The sequence below is a fragment of the Vanacampus margaritifer genome, chromosome 19, assembly GCF_051991255.1.
Source record: "Vanacampus margaritifer isolate UIUO_Vmar chromosome 19, RoL_Vmar_1.0, whole genome shotgun sequence".
In the NCBI taxonomy this organism is placed as follows: domain Eukaryota; kingdom Metazoa; phylum Chordata; class Actinopteri; order Syngnathiformes; family Syngnathidae; genus Vanacampus; species Vanacampus margaritifer.
In genome coordinates, this window is record NC_135450.1 from 15427754 (window position 1) to 15440927 (window position 13174).

The 13174-nt window shown below is 45.3% G+C and overlaps 1 protein-coding gene across 2 annotated transcripts in view; it reads right to left on the minus strand.

The window, feature by feature from the left end:
- Positions 1-2440: 2440 nt before the first annotated feature.
- Positions 2441-13174, minus strand: part of bcl11bb (BCL11 transcription factor B b) — a 39233-nt gene continuing 28499 nt past the window's right edge. The window contains exons 3-4 of one of the 2 annotated variants that reach the window (XM_077553149.1): positions 6287-7808; positions 5965-6203 (exon numbers count right to left, since the gene is read on the minus strand). In XM_077553149.1, the coding sequence (XP_077409275.1) occupies positions 6119-6203; positions 6287-7808 (1607 nt within the window). In that variant the 3' untranslated portion in view covers positions 5965-6118. Of the gene's footprint in view, positions 7809-13174 lie in introns of both variants that reach the window. The other variant, XM_077553148.1, reaches the window with a different exon arrangement.

A 13174-nucleotide genomic window follows, 5' to 3' on the forward strand; every position in this document is an offset into this window, starting at 1 on the left:
GTTAGCTAGTAAGGACTAATTGTGCATTAGTAGGCCAAAAGTGGCGCTAGTAGTGGCAAAAAGACTCCATTTCTCTACGAGAGCAATGGATCGTCTTGCTAGTGAGGAGAAAAAACGTACTAGTATGTTGACCTGGATCCGGATCTGAAGGATCTTGACTCCAGCAGCTTCGCTCGCCCCCGGTGACGAAGACGCGGCACCTCTCCGCCACCCACAGGCGCCCCGGGCCGGGCGGCTCTCGGCCGGAACATTTGTGTGGCCTCTGATTATACAGCGGCGGGGACGCTTAAAAAAACCGGACGGTTTCGTACGGGAATAATTCTGCCAGATTAAATTGCATGATTGCACGTTTGAGGTCGGCGACGTGATTTACGGCTCGGTGGAAACGCGACGGGCGAATACAACTTTGTTCTCGGGCATGTCAAGATGGCGCCCGGAATGTCGGAGGAGATCGTTTGTCACGGCGAGCTTTTAAAAGTTTTATGGTGACCTTTTTTTTTTCATTTTTTTTTTTTTTCATTTTTTTTTTTTTTTTTCTCAAACATGTGCGGCGAGTCATGCGAGTCCAATTGTTGTGTCAGTAGTGGTGCCACGGCAAGGATGAGACTTGTGTGGGAACATGACATCCTCTCAGCGTGCACATTTCTGCTGACCAGAAGACCCCAAAAGCCTCAACATGGCACCCAGATGTCAGCACACGCTCGGGAATGTCTCTAAGCTGCCCCCCCCCCCACCTAAAAAAAAAAAAAAAAACATTGGCAATTTGTAGCTGCATTAGGATTTATTTTTAGAATATATCTCACCCTGGCAATTATTTCAGAGTGCTGAATTATGTATGATGCCGCCACGCTTCATGCTAGCATGTGCCCTGACGATCCCCTTGTTTTTCATTTATTTATTTATTTATTTTCTGCTGGGGGAGGGCTCATCCTTCTACACTCTTATTGTCGCTCGGAGGTCGGAGGCTTGACTGATGTTGGCCCGAAATCAAGAAATACCTGCCGGCTCCCCTTACTCACCCTCCTCGGCAGCCAGGCCAAAGCTCGCGGCCCACCAGCCCAAAAACTGGGACTCATATTGGTAGTTATCTCGTTTAGATACCATCGTCAGATACCCCCCCTCCTACACACACACACACACATGGGTAAAAGGGAGAATGTTTGGCAAAAGAACCACCAGCATAAAGATTTTGTTCTGTCTAAACATCCTTAAAAATGTGCATATGATATATTTTTCAAAACTTAATTTTAAAAACAAAAAAAATAATTATAAAAAAAGACCCCACCCTATCTAGCCTCTTTGCTCACCATGCATACCACCACCCTCACTCTTCATCCCACTAGTTTCATTCATCTCTTCATTCCCAAAGTCCGCACTACTTTTGGTGGGTCTTCTTTTAATTTTGTTTGCCCCAAACAAACAAATCTAATAAAACTCACCTCATTCCTATAATCAGTATATCGTTTAAAAATTCAGTGACGGATCGTGTACATGATCGATGCACCTGTTTTTAGGCTTTGTTTGTGATGCAATATTTGTTGCAAGGAAATGTAAAATATAAAGATAAAATTTTAAAACATGTTATTTGTGGGGAGTCACAAAATGTGCATAGGAAAAATACTACACATTTTAAAATATTTTTTTCAGTTTTATAAAAATTTTATTTTTGAATTTACAACAGAGTACTTAAAAAAAAAAAAACATGAGACTGTAGTTTGAAATATTTTATGCAAATTAAGTACGATTTCTTTTTCTGATGCTATTTTTGCACACGATCATCAGTCTAACCCCCAAAATATTCAGGGATTTTTTTCATATTATATATTATTAATTTATATAATATTTATAAGGTTGAAATCTATTAATGTCTAGTTAGTTATAAAAATCTGTAAAAATGGGACACTGGTTAATGAAAATAATTGTTGTAAATGAACCAATGTGCATCACCGATTTTGGATTTGAGTCATTAGATTCATCAGGAAATGAATATAATTAGATTATTTTACTATCGTGTGTGTGTATATGTGTGTGTGTGTGTGTGTGTGTGAGTGTGTGTTTTGTGATCACTCCGGTGTGACTGGTGTCATAAAAAACAGTGTGATTCACTCTCACGGAATGCATTCACATCCTCCTCCTTTTGCCGACGTGCGTTGCCATGGGAACGGTGTGCCGATGACTCCATCTCGGCGGCAGAACAACAACAACAACAAAAAGAAAAGCAATAAGATGGCGAGCGCGTTCAATCGTAGAGCAATTGCAACATTTATTGAAGTGTTGGCTTTCTTGTATTGATTCTTCAACACATTACAAAAATACATATATGCTCAAAACAGCAGGTGTTCTGAGATGACTTTTTTTTTGTTTGTTTTTTTTTTTTCTTTTCACAACAATGCACTCCCCCCATTCCCTCCCCCACCCTCACCCGCCCTCGCTTCCCGTCCCCATCGGAAATAAAAAGCAACAAGGAAAAAGTCTTTTTTTTTTTTTTTTTGTACAAAGAGCCAAAGTGAAAGTTGTGAAAAGTGAAATTGGGGTCTCTTGTTTTTTTTTTTTTTCTTTTTTTTTTTTCAAATTGTGAGTGTCATCACAAGACCTTCACGCAACCATGAGAACACACACACACACACACACACACACACACACACACGCATACAAAACCTAAAACAAAACAAAGGAAAAAAAAGTCTCAGTAGGTGGAAAAGTGTCCCTGCAATTCCTCTTTTTTTTAAAAAAAAAAAAACAAAAAAAACATGGCACCTCTCTCTGGCATGATTGTAACTTTAAAATCCCTCCACCGGCAAACAAAAAAGGAGGAAACAATACTTATTTGCACGAAAGAACATGTCATGGATGGCATACTTTTGTAAACGTGTGAATTCCTGATCAAAATTCAGGGATTATTTTTTTTTTCTTCCCTCTATTGGAACACAAATAACGACGAGGCTGTTTGTTTATTTATTTATTTATTTATTTATTTATTTTCATCCCAAGTGAAATACGGCTCGGGCTGCTTTTTATGTGGCTTTCGCTGTCTTCCCTCCCGCCCGAAAAGAAGATGCGGCCCCGTCCAAAAAAACACATTTCATATGCTTCCAATTTGATTTGAACGACTCTTGTGAGCCCGGTCAAGGTCCCGCCGCCAATGCCGCTCACACATCTTCATCCTCCCGCCTTTCATTTTGACATCAAGTAAGAGGGGAGGTGGGGGGGGAGCCTCCTTCAAGGTCACGCAGCCAGATGTGCTCAACATTATCATAAGTCGTATCCAATCTTTTATTATTTTGTGGTTATTTTCTTCCCTCCCTGTTCATTTTCGTGCGGAATGGCTTTTGTTAACCCTTCCTGTTACATGACTTTGTCAGCAACAGGAAGGAAAAAAATGTGACCGGGTCAGTTTGACTCGAGGCGTGTGTGTGCAAGTTGCGTGAAATAAATTAATTTTCTTGCATGTGCTGATGACACTAATTAAGACGAGCAGAAGACGTTTTTTTTAAAAAAAAATAGGTCAGTTTGACTCGGTGTGGGTAAGAAATATTTTTTACTAGTAATTGCCAAAAAGTGTTGAAATTACTACTATAAAATCACTCAAAATCATTTTTTTCTCCGTACTTGTGTATAATACGGTCCCCCCGATTTTCTGGAATCCTTTATTATCAAAGGAAATAATTTCAACGAATAACGATTCAAAACCTTGTAATAAAGTGTGTAAATGCTTTTAAATCCGGTTTAAGAACTCTGTTCTTTTGCCGTAACTATGATCAAAGGTCTTTAAAGAACACTCTTTAAGTAAGCAATTTTTTTTAATTTTATTTACTTTTAAATCTCTTTAACTCTGTTTTGTACCTGCTTTTAAATGTCAGTTTGTGCAGCATATTGAATTACATTGTGTATGATCTTATTTCAAAACCGGTCGGGACTGGTAAACATCTAAATAATGTGAAAAATGTTCTTTTTTTCTTATTTATTTATTATTGTCGATTTGTATCTTTTATTTTCTTCTTCTGTAGTATTATTCATGGGATTTCACAGTAATTCATCATTAACAATTTAATTAATAATTTTATTTTATAATTTAAGCAAATCAATTTGACCTGGGCATGCGTAAGTGTTGAAACGGTGTCCAAAATTATTAGCAATTTTATTGCAATAATGTCAAATTAACTTCTTGCCACTAAGCAGAAGACACCGAAAAACTAAAAAAAATTCCACTTTTTAAAACGAGTCAATTTGACCTGCAACGCAACAGGATGGTTAAGGAGGGACGAGGTGGGAGGGGCCTGAGGCAATAACGCACATTTAGGCATCCACTGACACACACTCAAACTCTCACACACACACACACACACACACGGGATGACGACGCAAGGAACTGGTCTTCTTGATTGTTTTTAGGTCGCCTCTTTCGGGAAAAACAGTCGGGGCGCGTATATATATATTTTTTAAAAAGCTAACAAAAAAAAGTAATATATTTACATAAACGGGAGTGTTCCCCTCTCACATGAATCACAAGTAGTCTTAACTTAACAAGCAGACATATTAAATATGGTGGTTCAATCCTACATGGGCGAATGCATTAAGTGCATTTTGTAATTTTTTTTTACGTCCTGGCCGACAGCAAACACAGCAACTGTATTTGCTTATTTTTAAGCGCACGTTGTCCCTCTCAAAATTCATTTTTTAAAAATCAATTATTGGCAGGCTGACATTGAGCAGTGCTGGGGAGGAGGGGTCCGAGATTGTAGTCCGCTGCTGCACTTAGCATATAGAAAACATCATTTACTCATTCACATGATAATAAGCGCTTCCTTGGAGGACAAAACTGGATTATTAACATCGTTACTAAGGGCAACTTCTTTCCAATTATTTTTTTTTTAGAAAAAAAAAACATAAAAAATTTGAGCACATTTAAAAAAAAAAAAACACGCACAAAAAGATGTATCTGCACATGCCAAATGTTACAAAAAAAAAATTCCAATAAATACAGAAATTATTGCACAGTAGAAAGGCTCCATGGAATTCCTAAAATCCTCAGAGGTCTCCGGACAGGGTTTAAAAGTTTTCTCAGGCGACGGAAAATAAAAAAAAAAGAAGAAAAAAAACACCAATCAGTCTTGTTTTTGTTTTGTTTTTGTTTTTACGTAAAGAGAGATTATCCAGCCATGCCCCTGGTTCGAAGTAGTCATAGGAAAGACGTCTGTGGAGATTCTCAGTCATCCGGGTCGAGGGCATCCGCAAACGTTGTATTGAGTCAACTAGATTGCTCTTAGTTGTCCAGAACATATCAACTTTTAATCCCGAAAGATTCTTCAATTCAAAAAAATGTAGGTGTGGAGTCTCTACGCTGGGTCAATTTGACCCGGGTGTGTGTAAATACAAAAAGTATGAAATGAACCGTTCTATATGATGATGATAAGAGTAGAACAACTTTCAAGCCAAAAGACAAATTCAAAAGTGTTATTAAACAAAAAAAAATATTCACATCTGCAGCTGTGTTAACTTGACCTTTTTAGGCACGGATAACGTTTTATACTGAAAGACTCCAACCTACTATTTAAAATGTGTCATTTTGACCCGCAAATTAGCAGAAGGGGACTCCACACTTATATAGAATTGAAGAAGCCTTACGGACTAAATGTGAAACATCTTCAACAACCAGGAAGAGTCCAGTTGCCTCCATTCAACTTGTACAGACCGTAGGGGGGGGACGAGTGCGCGGACATGTTTGTTCACGTGTGTGTGTGACGCTTAGCTTCGCTCGGCTTGCTCCAGTTTGACCTCGCTGGCCATCAAATGTTCGCCGTGCCACTTCTTCATGTGTTTCTCCAGCGTGCTGTAGACGCTGAAGGGCATGTGGCAGATGTCGCAGCGGTACACCTCCTTGCCGAACTGCCCGTGCGTCTTCATGTGACGCGTCAGCTTGGAGCTTTGGGCGCAGGCGTAACTGCACAGGTCGCACTTGTAGGGCCTCTCGCCCGTGTGGCTGCGCCGGTGCACCGTCAGGTTGCTGCAGTTTTTGAACACCTTACCGCAGTACTCGCAAGTGTCGTTGCGACGGTCCTTGGAGCTGGGCGGTCTGCCGGGCCCCGGCCCGCGCAGGAGGTGCGGCGTGCTGCTGCCGCTACGGCCCGAGGCGCTGCCACCCTCCATCAGTTCCCCCGGCGGCGTGGAGAAACGCAGGCTGCCCGTCTCGGAGGAGGAGTGCTCTGAGGATGTGGCGAAGGGAGACTGGCGTGAGTCTGTGAAGCCCAGGAAGGGCTCTCGAATGAAGTGGCGCGAGGCGGCGTACCCGGCCAGGAGTTGGGAGTAGACGTTTTCCGGCGAGATGAGCGGAAGGGTGGGCGGGAGTTCCAACTGCTCCCGCTCGATCTTGATCCTCTTGTTGTTGTTGGACGGGCTCGGGCTGGTGATGGGCGTGGGTCGGCGCTGGAAGAGCCCCGGGAAGGACTCGGCTTCAGATACGCTGATCCTGCCGTTCATCACGGGCCTGGGATTTGGCTCGTCCGCTTCCCTGCTTTGCTCCCTGTCGTTCTGCCGCTCTCGGTCCGGGTCGCCGCCGTTGGTGCCGTCCCCGTTGGGCTGCCTCTCGAGGCTCCTCTTGTTGGGGTTCAGTCTGAGATGATTGTCAAGATGGTTATACGGGTGCATGATGCCCACCCCTCCGCTCTCACCTACTCGCTCCCCGCCCAGGTGCTTCTCCTTGGGAGACTGCCTGGGCCCGTTTTCCCGGTTGGGGTTGAACTCTTGGGAGTCCTCGCTTAGGTTGGAATCTGGTCGACATCCGTTCCTTAGCTCTTCCTCCTCCTCTTCTTCCTCCTCTTCCTCCTCCTCCTCTTCTTCTTCCTCCTCATTGTCCATCCCCACAACTCTTCCGTCGGACTCCCGGAGCTTGTCTTCACCCTCCCCAACGTCTCCTTGGTTTTCCGCCTCAGGGGAACCGCCCATGGAGCCGGACTTGTTGTGCATGTGTGTCTTCATGTGCCTCTTGAGCTTGCTGGCTTGAGAGCAGGCGTGGTCGCACAGGTGGCACTTGTACGGCCTCTCTCCGGTGTGGCTGCGGCGATGCACGATCAGGTTGCTCTGGAATTTGAAGAACTTGCCGCAGAACTCACAAGATTTGGATTTCGCTGCCGACTGGTTCTGACCCTGGTTGTCGGGGGAACTGGAGGAACCGTGTCCACCCTGGGGAGTGGGCGGCTGTGGGGCATAGGTGAGAAAAGCCGGTGGCTTGGAGCCCGGCTGGAAGAGCGTGGGACTTAGCAGGCGGTGCATGGGCGGCACACGGTTGGGCGACAAGGGCGGCGTGGGCCCTCCGTTGTTGTTGGTGTTGCCCGCCAGTTCCCTCAGACGCCGAGAGAAGTCCATGGACGGTGGCTCCATGGGGGTCAGACGCATCACCCTCTCAAAGGCACTGGGGTGCTGGGAGAGCATCCCCATCTCTTCTGGACCCAGCCTCTCCATCGGGGGCCTGGGAGGCGGCGGCGGGCTCACAAAGGGCGGTGTGGCCGGCAGCCGAGTCTCCATGAAGCCCGGCGGCGGGGGATGTTCCCTGAGCAAGGGTGCGGCCATGCGCAGGAGGTGGAATGGGTTGTTGGTGTCGCCCAAGAAGGTGGGCAGCGGCGAGCGGGGCAGGGCGTTGGCACCCGGCGGGGGCGGCAAGGCCATGCGGGGGGTGAGCGAGCAGTTGGCCAGGTGGTTGTCCAGGTAGATGCGGATTCCATGAGTGTGCTGGGCGTGCTGGAGGAGGAACCAGGCGCTGGTGAAGGTCTGCTTGCAGCTGGTGCAGATGTAGCTGGATGGCTCGTCTTTGTCTGCGGGCGGGGGCGACAAAAGAGATTTCCAGTTAATATTTGGGATAAAGGACTTTAAATACTGTTTCAAACTAGACAATATGGACTCAAGTATTAGGACGCCAACAAAGACTGTTCTATCTTCTTTTCACTCTTCGGGTGAGGTCGGGGGATTCTGTTCCAACCGCTAATTGATCATTAATTAAGAAAAAGACTTTTGTCCAGATAGTGAATGCATGTTTGTCCGTCTGTGTGTGATGTGTGGTGCATGCGAGCGTGCATCGGGGGGCGGGGCTAATGCAGATGGCAGGTAGCGCCCTAAGGCCACGACACATTATGCAAATGTTGATGTCAGCCTCGGCTTTAATATACAGATCCATCTCGTCTGTTCTGTCATTTCCATATGGAGGCGACGGGGCGGGGGGTGGGGGCAGGCATGCAAAAAAGTAAGGGGGGGTAAATACAGGATGTTAATATGAAAAGATGGAGGGGTGATATCGGACAAAAAGCGAGATGCACAAAAGAAAGCAGCGGAATTATTGTGTGGCACGTTTTTGTGTGGTTAGTGTGCCTACAACGCACACACACATTCAGGCGCACGCCAAGTGCACACGCCGGCGACCCTCATTGACAAATTGCTCGTCGGAGTGACTTAATAAGGCCAAATGAATCGATCAGTCACTGCGCCCGAGCCCTTTGTTAGGATTTATCTAATTCAACGCAGACTCTCCGCTTCCCTCCGACGGCATCTGCATCTGCTTAGTCGGCTACTGCGGCCCCTCATTGCGCACCTCGCGCACATTTGTGGGGATCTTCTTGGGTGGGAGGGGGTTGCTACCAGGAAGCCCTTCAGCAGGGGTAGAATATCTTTCAAGGACCACCTTTTGTAATTGCCACGTTTATTTTAAACTGGACCTCTACCCGTGTATCGTTCCTACATTCTTACGTAAGAACTTCAAAAGGCGGAACAATACTTGGTTGACTCCATTTATGCATTGCCGAAGATGGAAAATGGCAGCTTTTACAGGAAGTGGCAGGTTTTTTTTTTCAAGCCAAGGTTCTCGGTAATGCCTCTAAAAGCAGAAAATTGCCAGGTCAATTTCCTCCATCCATTTACGTATTGTTATTTATGATATAGAACGGTGACATCGGGAAGAAAGTGGGAAAATTGTCGCTTTCACAGGCTTGTGTGTTTTTTTTTTTTTATATACTACTACCACCAATTCTTCCAAACTTGGAATTGGCTGTAGCTGGGTATTGTACTGGGACTCTTGACTTTTTACTCTAGTACTTTGGATATATAAAATTCAATCTAACTCAATGACAAAAAAAATTGAGCAAAGACAATTCTTTTAATACATTTCTAAATAAGGCCGATAACCTGGTACTCTTTATCTCAGTTCTATCAAAACACGGCTTCTTTTCTCTCCTTTCTTAGAATTGTTCATTTGTGTATCTTGTCTGCTGTCTTCTAATTTCCACTGTGTTGTATTTGTTTTGTTTTGCACAATAAAAAGGGCAAATGTTCAAGTAACGTATCTTAAAGCTTTTCGTGGAGCCTCAAGGGCCAGTTTGAGAACCGTTGCTCCTATCTGACGGCTGATCTTAGATCAGCGTCTGCTCCGGAAGCTGGTTTAGCGCTCTGATTGGTTGAGCTCTTTCTGCCGGGTGGGCTCGGGTGAGGAGCGGTGGGGGATTGGCGGGGGGGGGGGGGGGGGGGGTTACGGTCAGCAAAGGCTAATGAGGAGCTCATTTACTGATTCTGTCACTTTTTCGCTGCTATTAGCGAAGATCTGTTGCACTGTTTTGGCTGGGAGGGATGCGACCTGACTCCTGCTACTAATGTGTGTGTGTGTGTGTGTGTGTGTGTGTGTGTGTGTGTGTGTGTGTGTGTGTAAGAGTGTGCGAGTGGCGGGCTGCCTGCCTGTGTTTAGTTTGGCTTGGCTTCACACGGCCGCTTGGCAGCAGCGAGCTGGACAGCTTAGCAGCTTGGACGGGGAGACGAGAGCGCAAGATGGAAGGAGGTGGCGGCGGTGGGTGGGGGTGGGGGCGTCTGAGGAGGGGGGTGAGCTTTGAGGACTACACTTAGTTGGGCACACGCAGACGTACAACACTCACACCAACACGCGCGGTGTATTTACAAGCCCCTGAGGACTTGGCAGCTGTATAATCTGATCACCAAACAAGGATCAATACGCAAAATCGTAGCGAGAGCCGCCTTGATTTGTCGTCGTTGTTTTGTTTATTTTGAGTATTCCATCCATCAGCGCGTGCGTACGAGCCAGCGCAATAAATAAGTTGTTCTTCCCGCCGCCACATCCATCCCTCCCTCCCTCCCTCCCTCCCTCCCTCCCTCGCTCGCCCCACCCCTCCCCGGCCGCCACAACTGCAATGCATTTGCATCTTGTCATAACTTTGCCCGCCGCGCCATATGCCGTTAAGGGAGGCGTGTCGGCTAATAGAGTGACAGCTGATGGCTGCTGCCTAATGACCGCCAAAGACACATTTCATCAACTTCCCCAACAAGACAGAAAAAGGGGGAGGGCAGGGGAGGGGAGGGGATGAAGGGAGAAAGTATCAATAGATAGTCAAGCTTCACCGTTTAATGCATGCGGGAGATGTTAAAACGTCATTTGCAAAGTTTCGGCATCACTTCCTGTGCAGACAGGAACTAGGAAGCCATACAGAACTGAAAGCAAGATATGTATTTTTAAAATATAAATAACAGTTTTTATACTTTTTTTTTTCCCCACACACACTTGGCTCAAAGGCGTCCTCATTCTAGCCAATTAGTGAATGAAGCCAGTCCGTGCCGCGTTTCACTTTGCGGCAATTAGAGGCTAAGCCTACTGGTGACCACCGTGGTCAAGTACCAGTTAGTGGACTTAATCACATACACACCGTCAACTATTACTTATCTACAAGATGACAAAGAAATTGAGCTTATTGTCATCTAGCAGCTCACTGGAATTTGAGCATAATATTAACTAATTAATTTAATGACATTATTGTTATTATTATTATTAAATGACAACACAAATTAATTACCAAGTTTATACTAATGCACATTTTATAATAATTTGACTAAATATTTGTATATATTTAATTAATTTTAATTTTGATGCACAACACTAAACACTACATAAAGCTGCACTTATAAATAAATGTGACACTTTTTCATATATCTTGAAAAATTCCACTTTTTAAAACTTAAAAAAAAAAAAAATTTTAAGAAATATTTATCTTTCTATTTTTCTTTTCTCTCAACCTTTTGAAGAGGCCTGTCTTTAATTGTATGATTAGATTATAGCGAGCCAATTATTATTATTATTATTATTGCAGCGGTTGGCAAATGGATCTTAATCGGACTTTGGACACCTCTGGGCATGATCCTTTCAGGTAGACGGCTGTTCCAAGGATCGCGTCCAGGTGCGCGCGTACGCAGGCAAACGTTTTCCCATGGAAAGAGGAAAAAAAAAAAACACAATGGCGAGGTTGGCTCGTGAGGGCCACGCTGGGCCGCATGCATCAAAACAAAAGCCAATGGCCAGGAGCCCTGCAGGAAGTTATTAAAACCCTGGCACATGTACACCAGCGCATTTAAGGTGGGCTGCTAATAACATTCTCTTTCTCCTCCTTTTCTTTTCTTACTCGAACCGCCGCGCCAATTAAAGATCTGAGCTTTACATCACGTTTTATTCCTTCCAGATTGCGTTTTATAGCCATTATTTTTGCCTCAAAGTACAAACAAAATGCCAGCCGATGGGCTATTGACTGCTCGCATATGGCCGCCGTGGAGAAATTGGTGCGAGGAGCTCGTCGAGGAGGAGGCGCTGATAGTTGGGAGTCGGGGGGTGGGGGGTGCGGGAGGTAGACAGCGGGCATATGGTGCAGACATGTGGATTTGTCTTTAATTTAGGAATTCACATATGCCGTCGTTCCCGCCATCCTCGCCTGTGTCGCAATCTTGCGCTAATCCGCACTGAAAAGCTACCAAATGGAAGCACTCGTACTCAGAGTTCATGTTGATTGCACACTTACACCGCAGAAACTTTACGAGGAACTTTTGGAGTTCTGTTGTGTTTTCAAGATACATAGCTACGACACAAAAAAAAACGACGCTGCCTGAATGGGCAGTCATACCAAATCTAAACCGAAAGAGAGTATTATTTGTAGTCAATATTGCAACGGCTTAAGTCCCTACTTTTAAAAATTACTTCCAGACGAGTTTGTTGCCTAGACGGGCTGTGGAAGAAAATCAAAGCAGGATGTGAGGAATATTTGGAGCCGAGAAATCATGTATTTAGTTAATTTTGCAACAACAGAACAGCCTGACTAGTTTGCTGCCAAAACCCGTAGTCAAAGAAAATCCAAATAGGATGTAAATGGTAACAGAGCAACATTTTGAACGTAATGAGCTATGTTCCTAAAATTAAAAACAAAACTGCCAGATCAGTTTGGTTCCTAAACGGGAAGTCACAGAAAATCAAAACAGGATGTAAACAGTAAAAAAAGCAACATTTGGAACTATCATAAAGGTCTATGTTCCTAAAATTAAGAAACAAAACAAAACTGCCAGATGAGTTTGCTGCCTAAACAGGTTGTCTAAGAAAAGTAAAACCGGTCATGGGCAACATTTTAAGCCAATTAGTCATCTAGTAGTCGGTTAATACTGCAACAGCATAAGTAGCTGTTACATAAATAGCCCGACAAATTTTCTGCCTAAATGGGCTGTCGTGAAGTAAACCAATCAAGATTAAACAAAAGGTGTGCTACATTTTGATGTTAGTCATAGTTTTTACTCAAAATTGTGAATAGCCTACATTTCTAACTATTTAAACAGCCCGACTAGTTTGCTGCCTAAATGGGCTGTCGTAGAAAATCTGAATGTGTGTGTGTGTGGCATTCCCGGGGGGTTGCAGGTTGGCTGCGCTGCTCCGACATTCCATCAAGGGCGACGCGGCACAACACATTTACACTCCGAACAAAGCCGCCTGCAGGCGAGGCCGCTGGGACGCCAACCTGTCCCCGCCGGCCCCTCCCCATCTCCAGCCTCCATACGCACACATACACACTCACACACACACGTGTACACACGAGGGAGGACGCAATGTGCACCTGTCAGGGGTTAGCTGAAACCTCTCCTGCTGGCAAAGCAGCTCCTCATTAGCATGGCTGTGATCTAGGGGTCCCCGGGGGTCCCAACCTCCACACCGCGCCCCTGTGCCCACCTCTACACCTCTGCTCCTCCTCCCTCCTCAGGCTCCCCACTCCGCTCTGATGGCTTGTTTGTCATGAAGGCGGCTAATCAAGGGGGGCCACGGGGGCCGGGGGATCAACCGGGGACGGCGAGCTCGGGAGAGGAGACGCTGCCGCCTCGCCGTCTT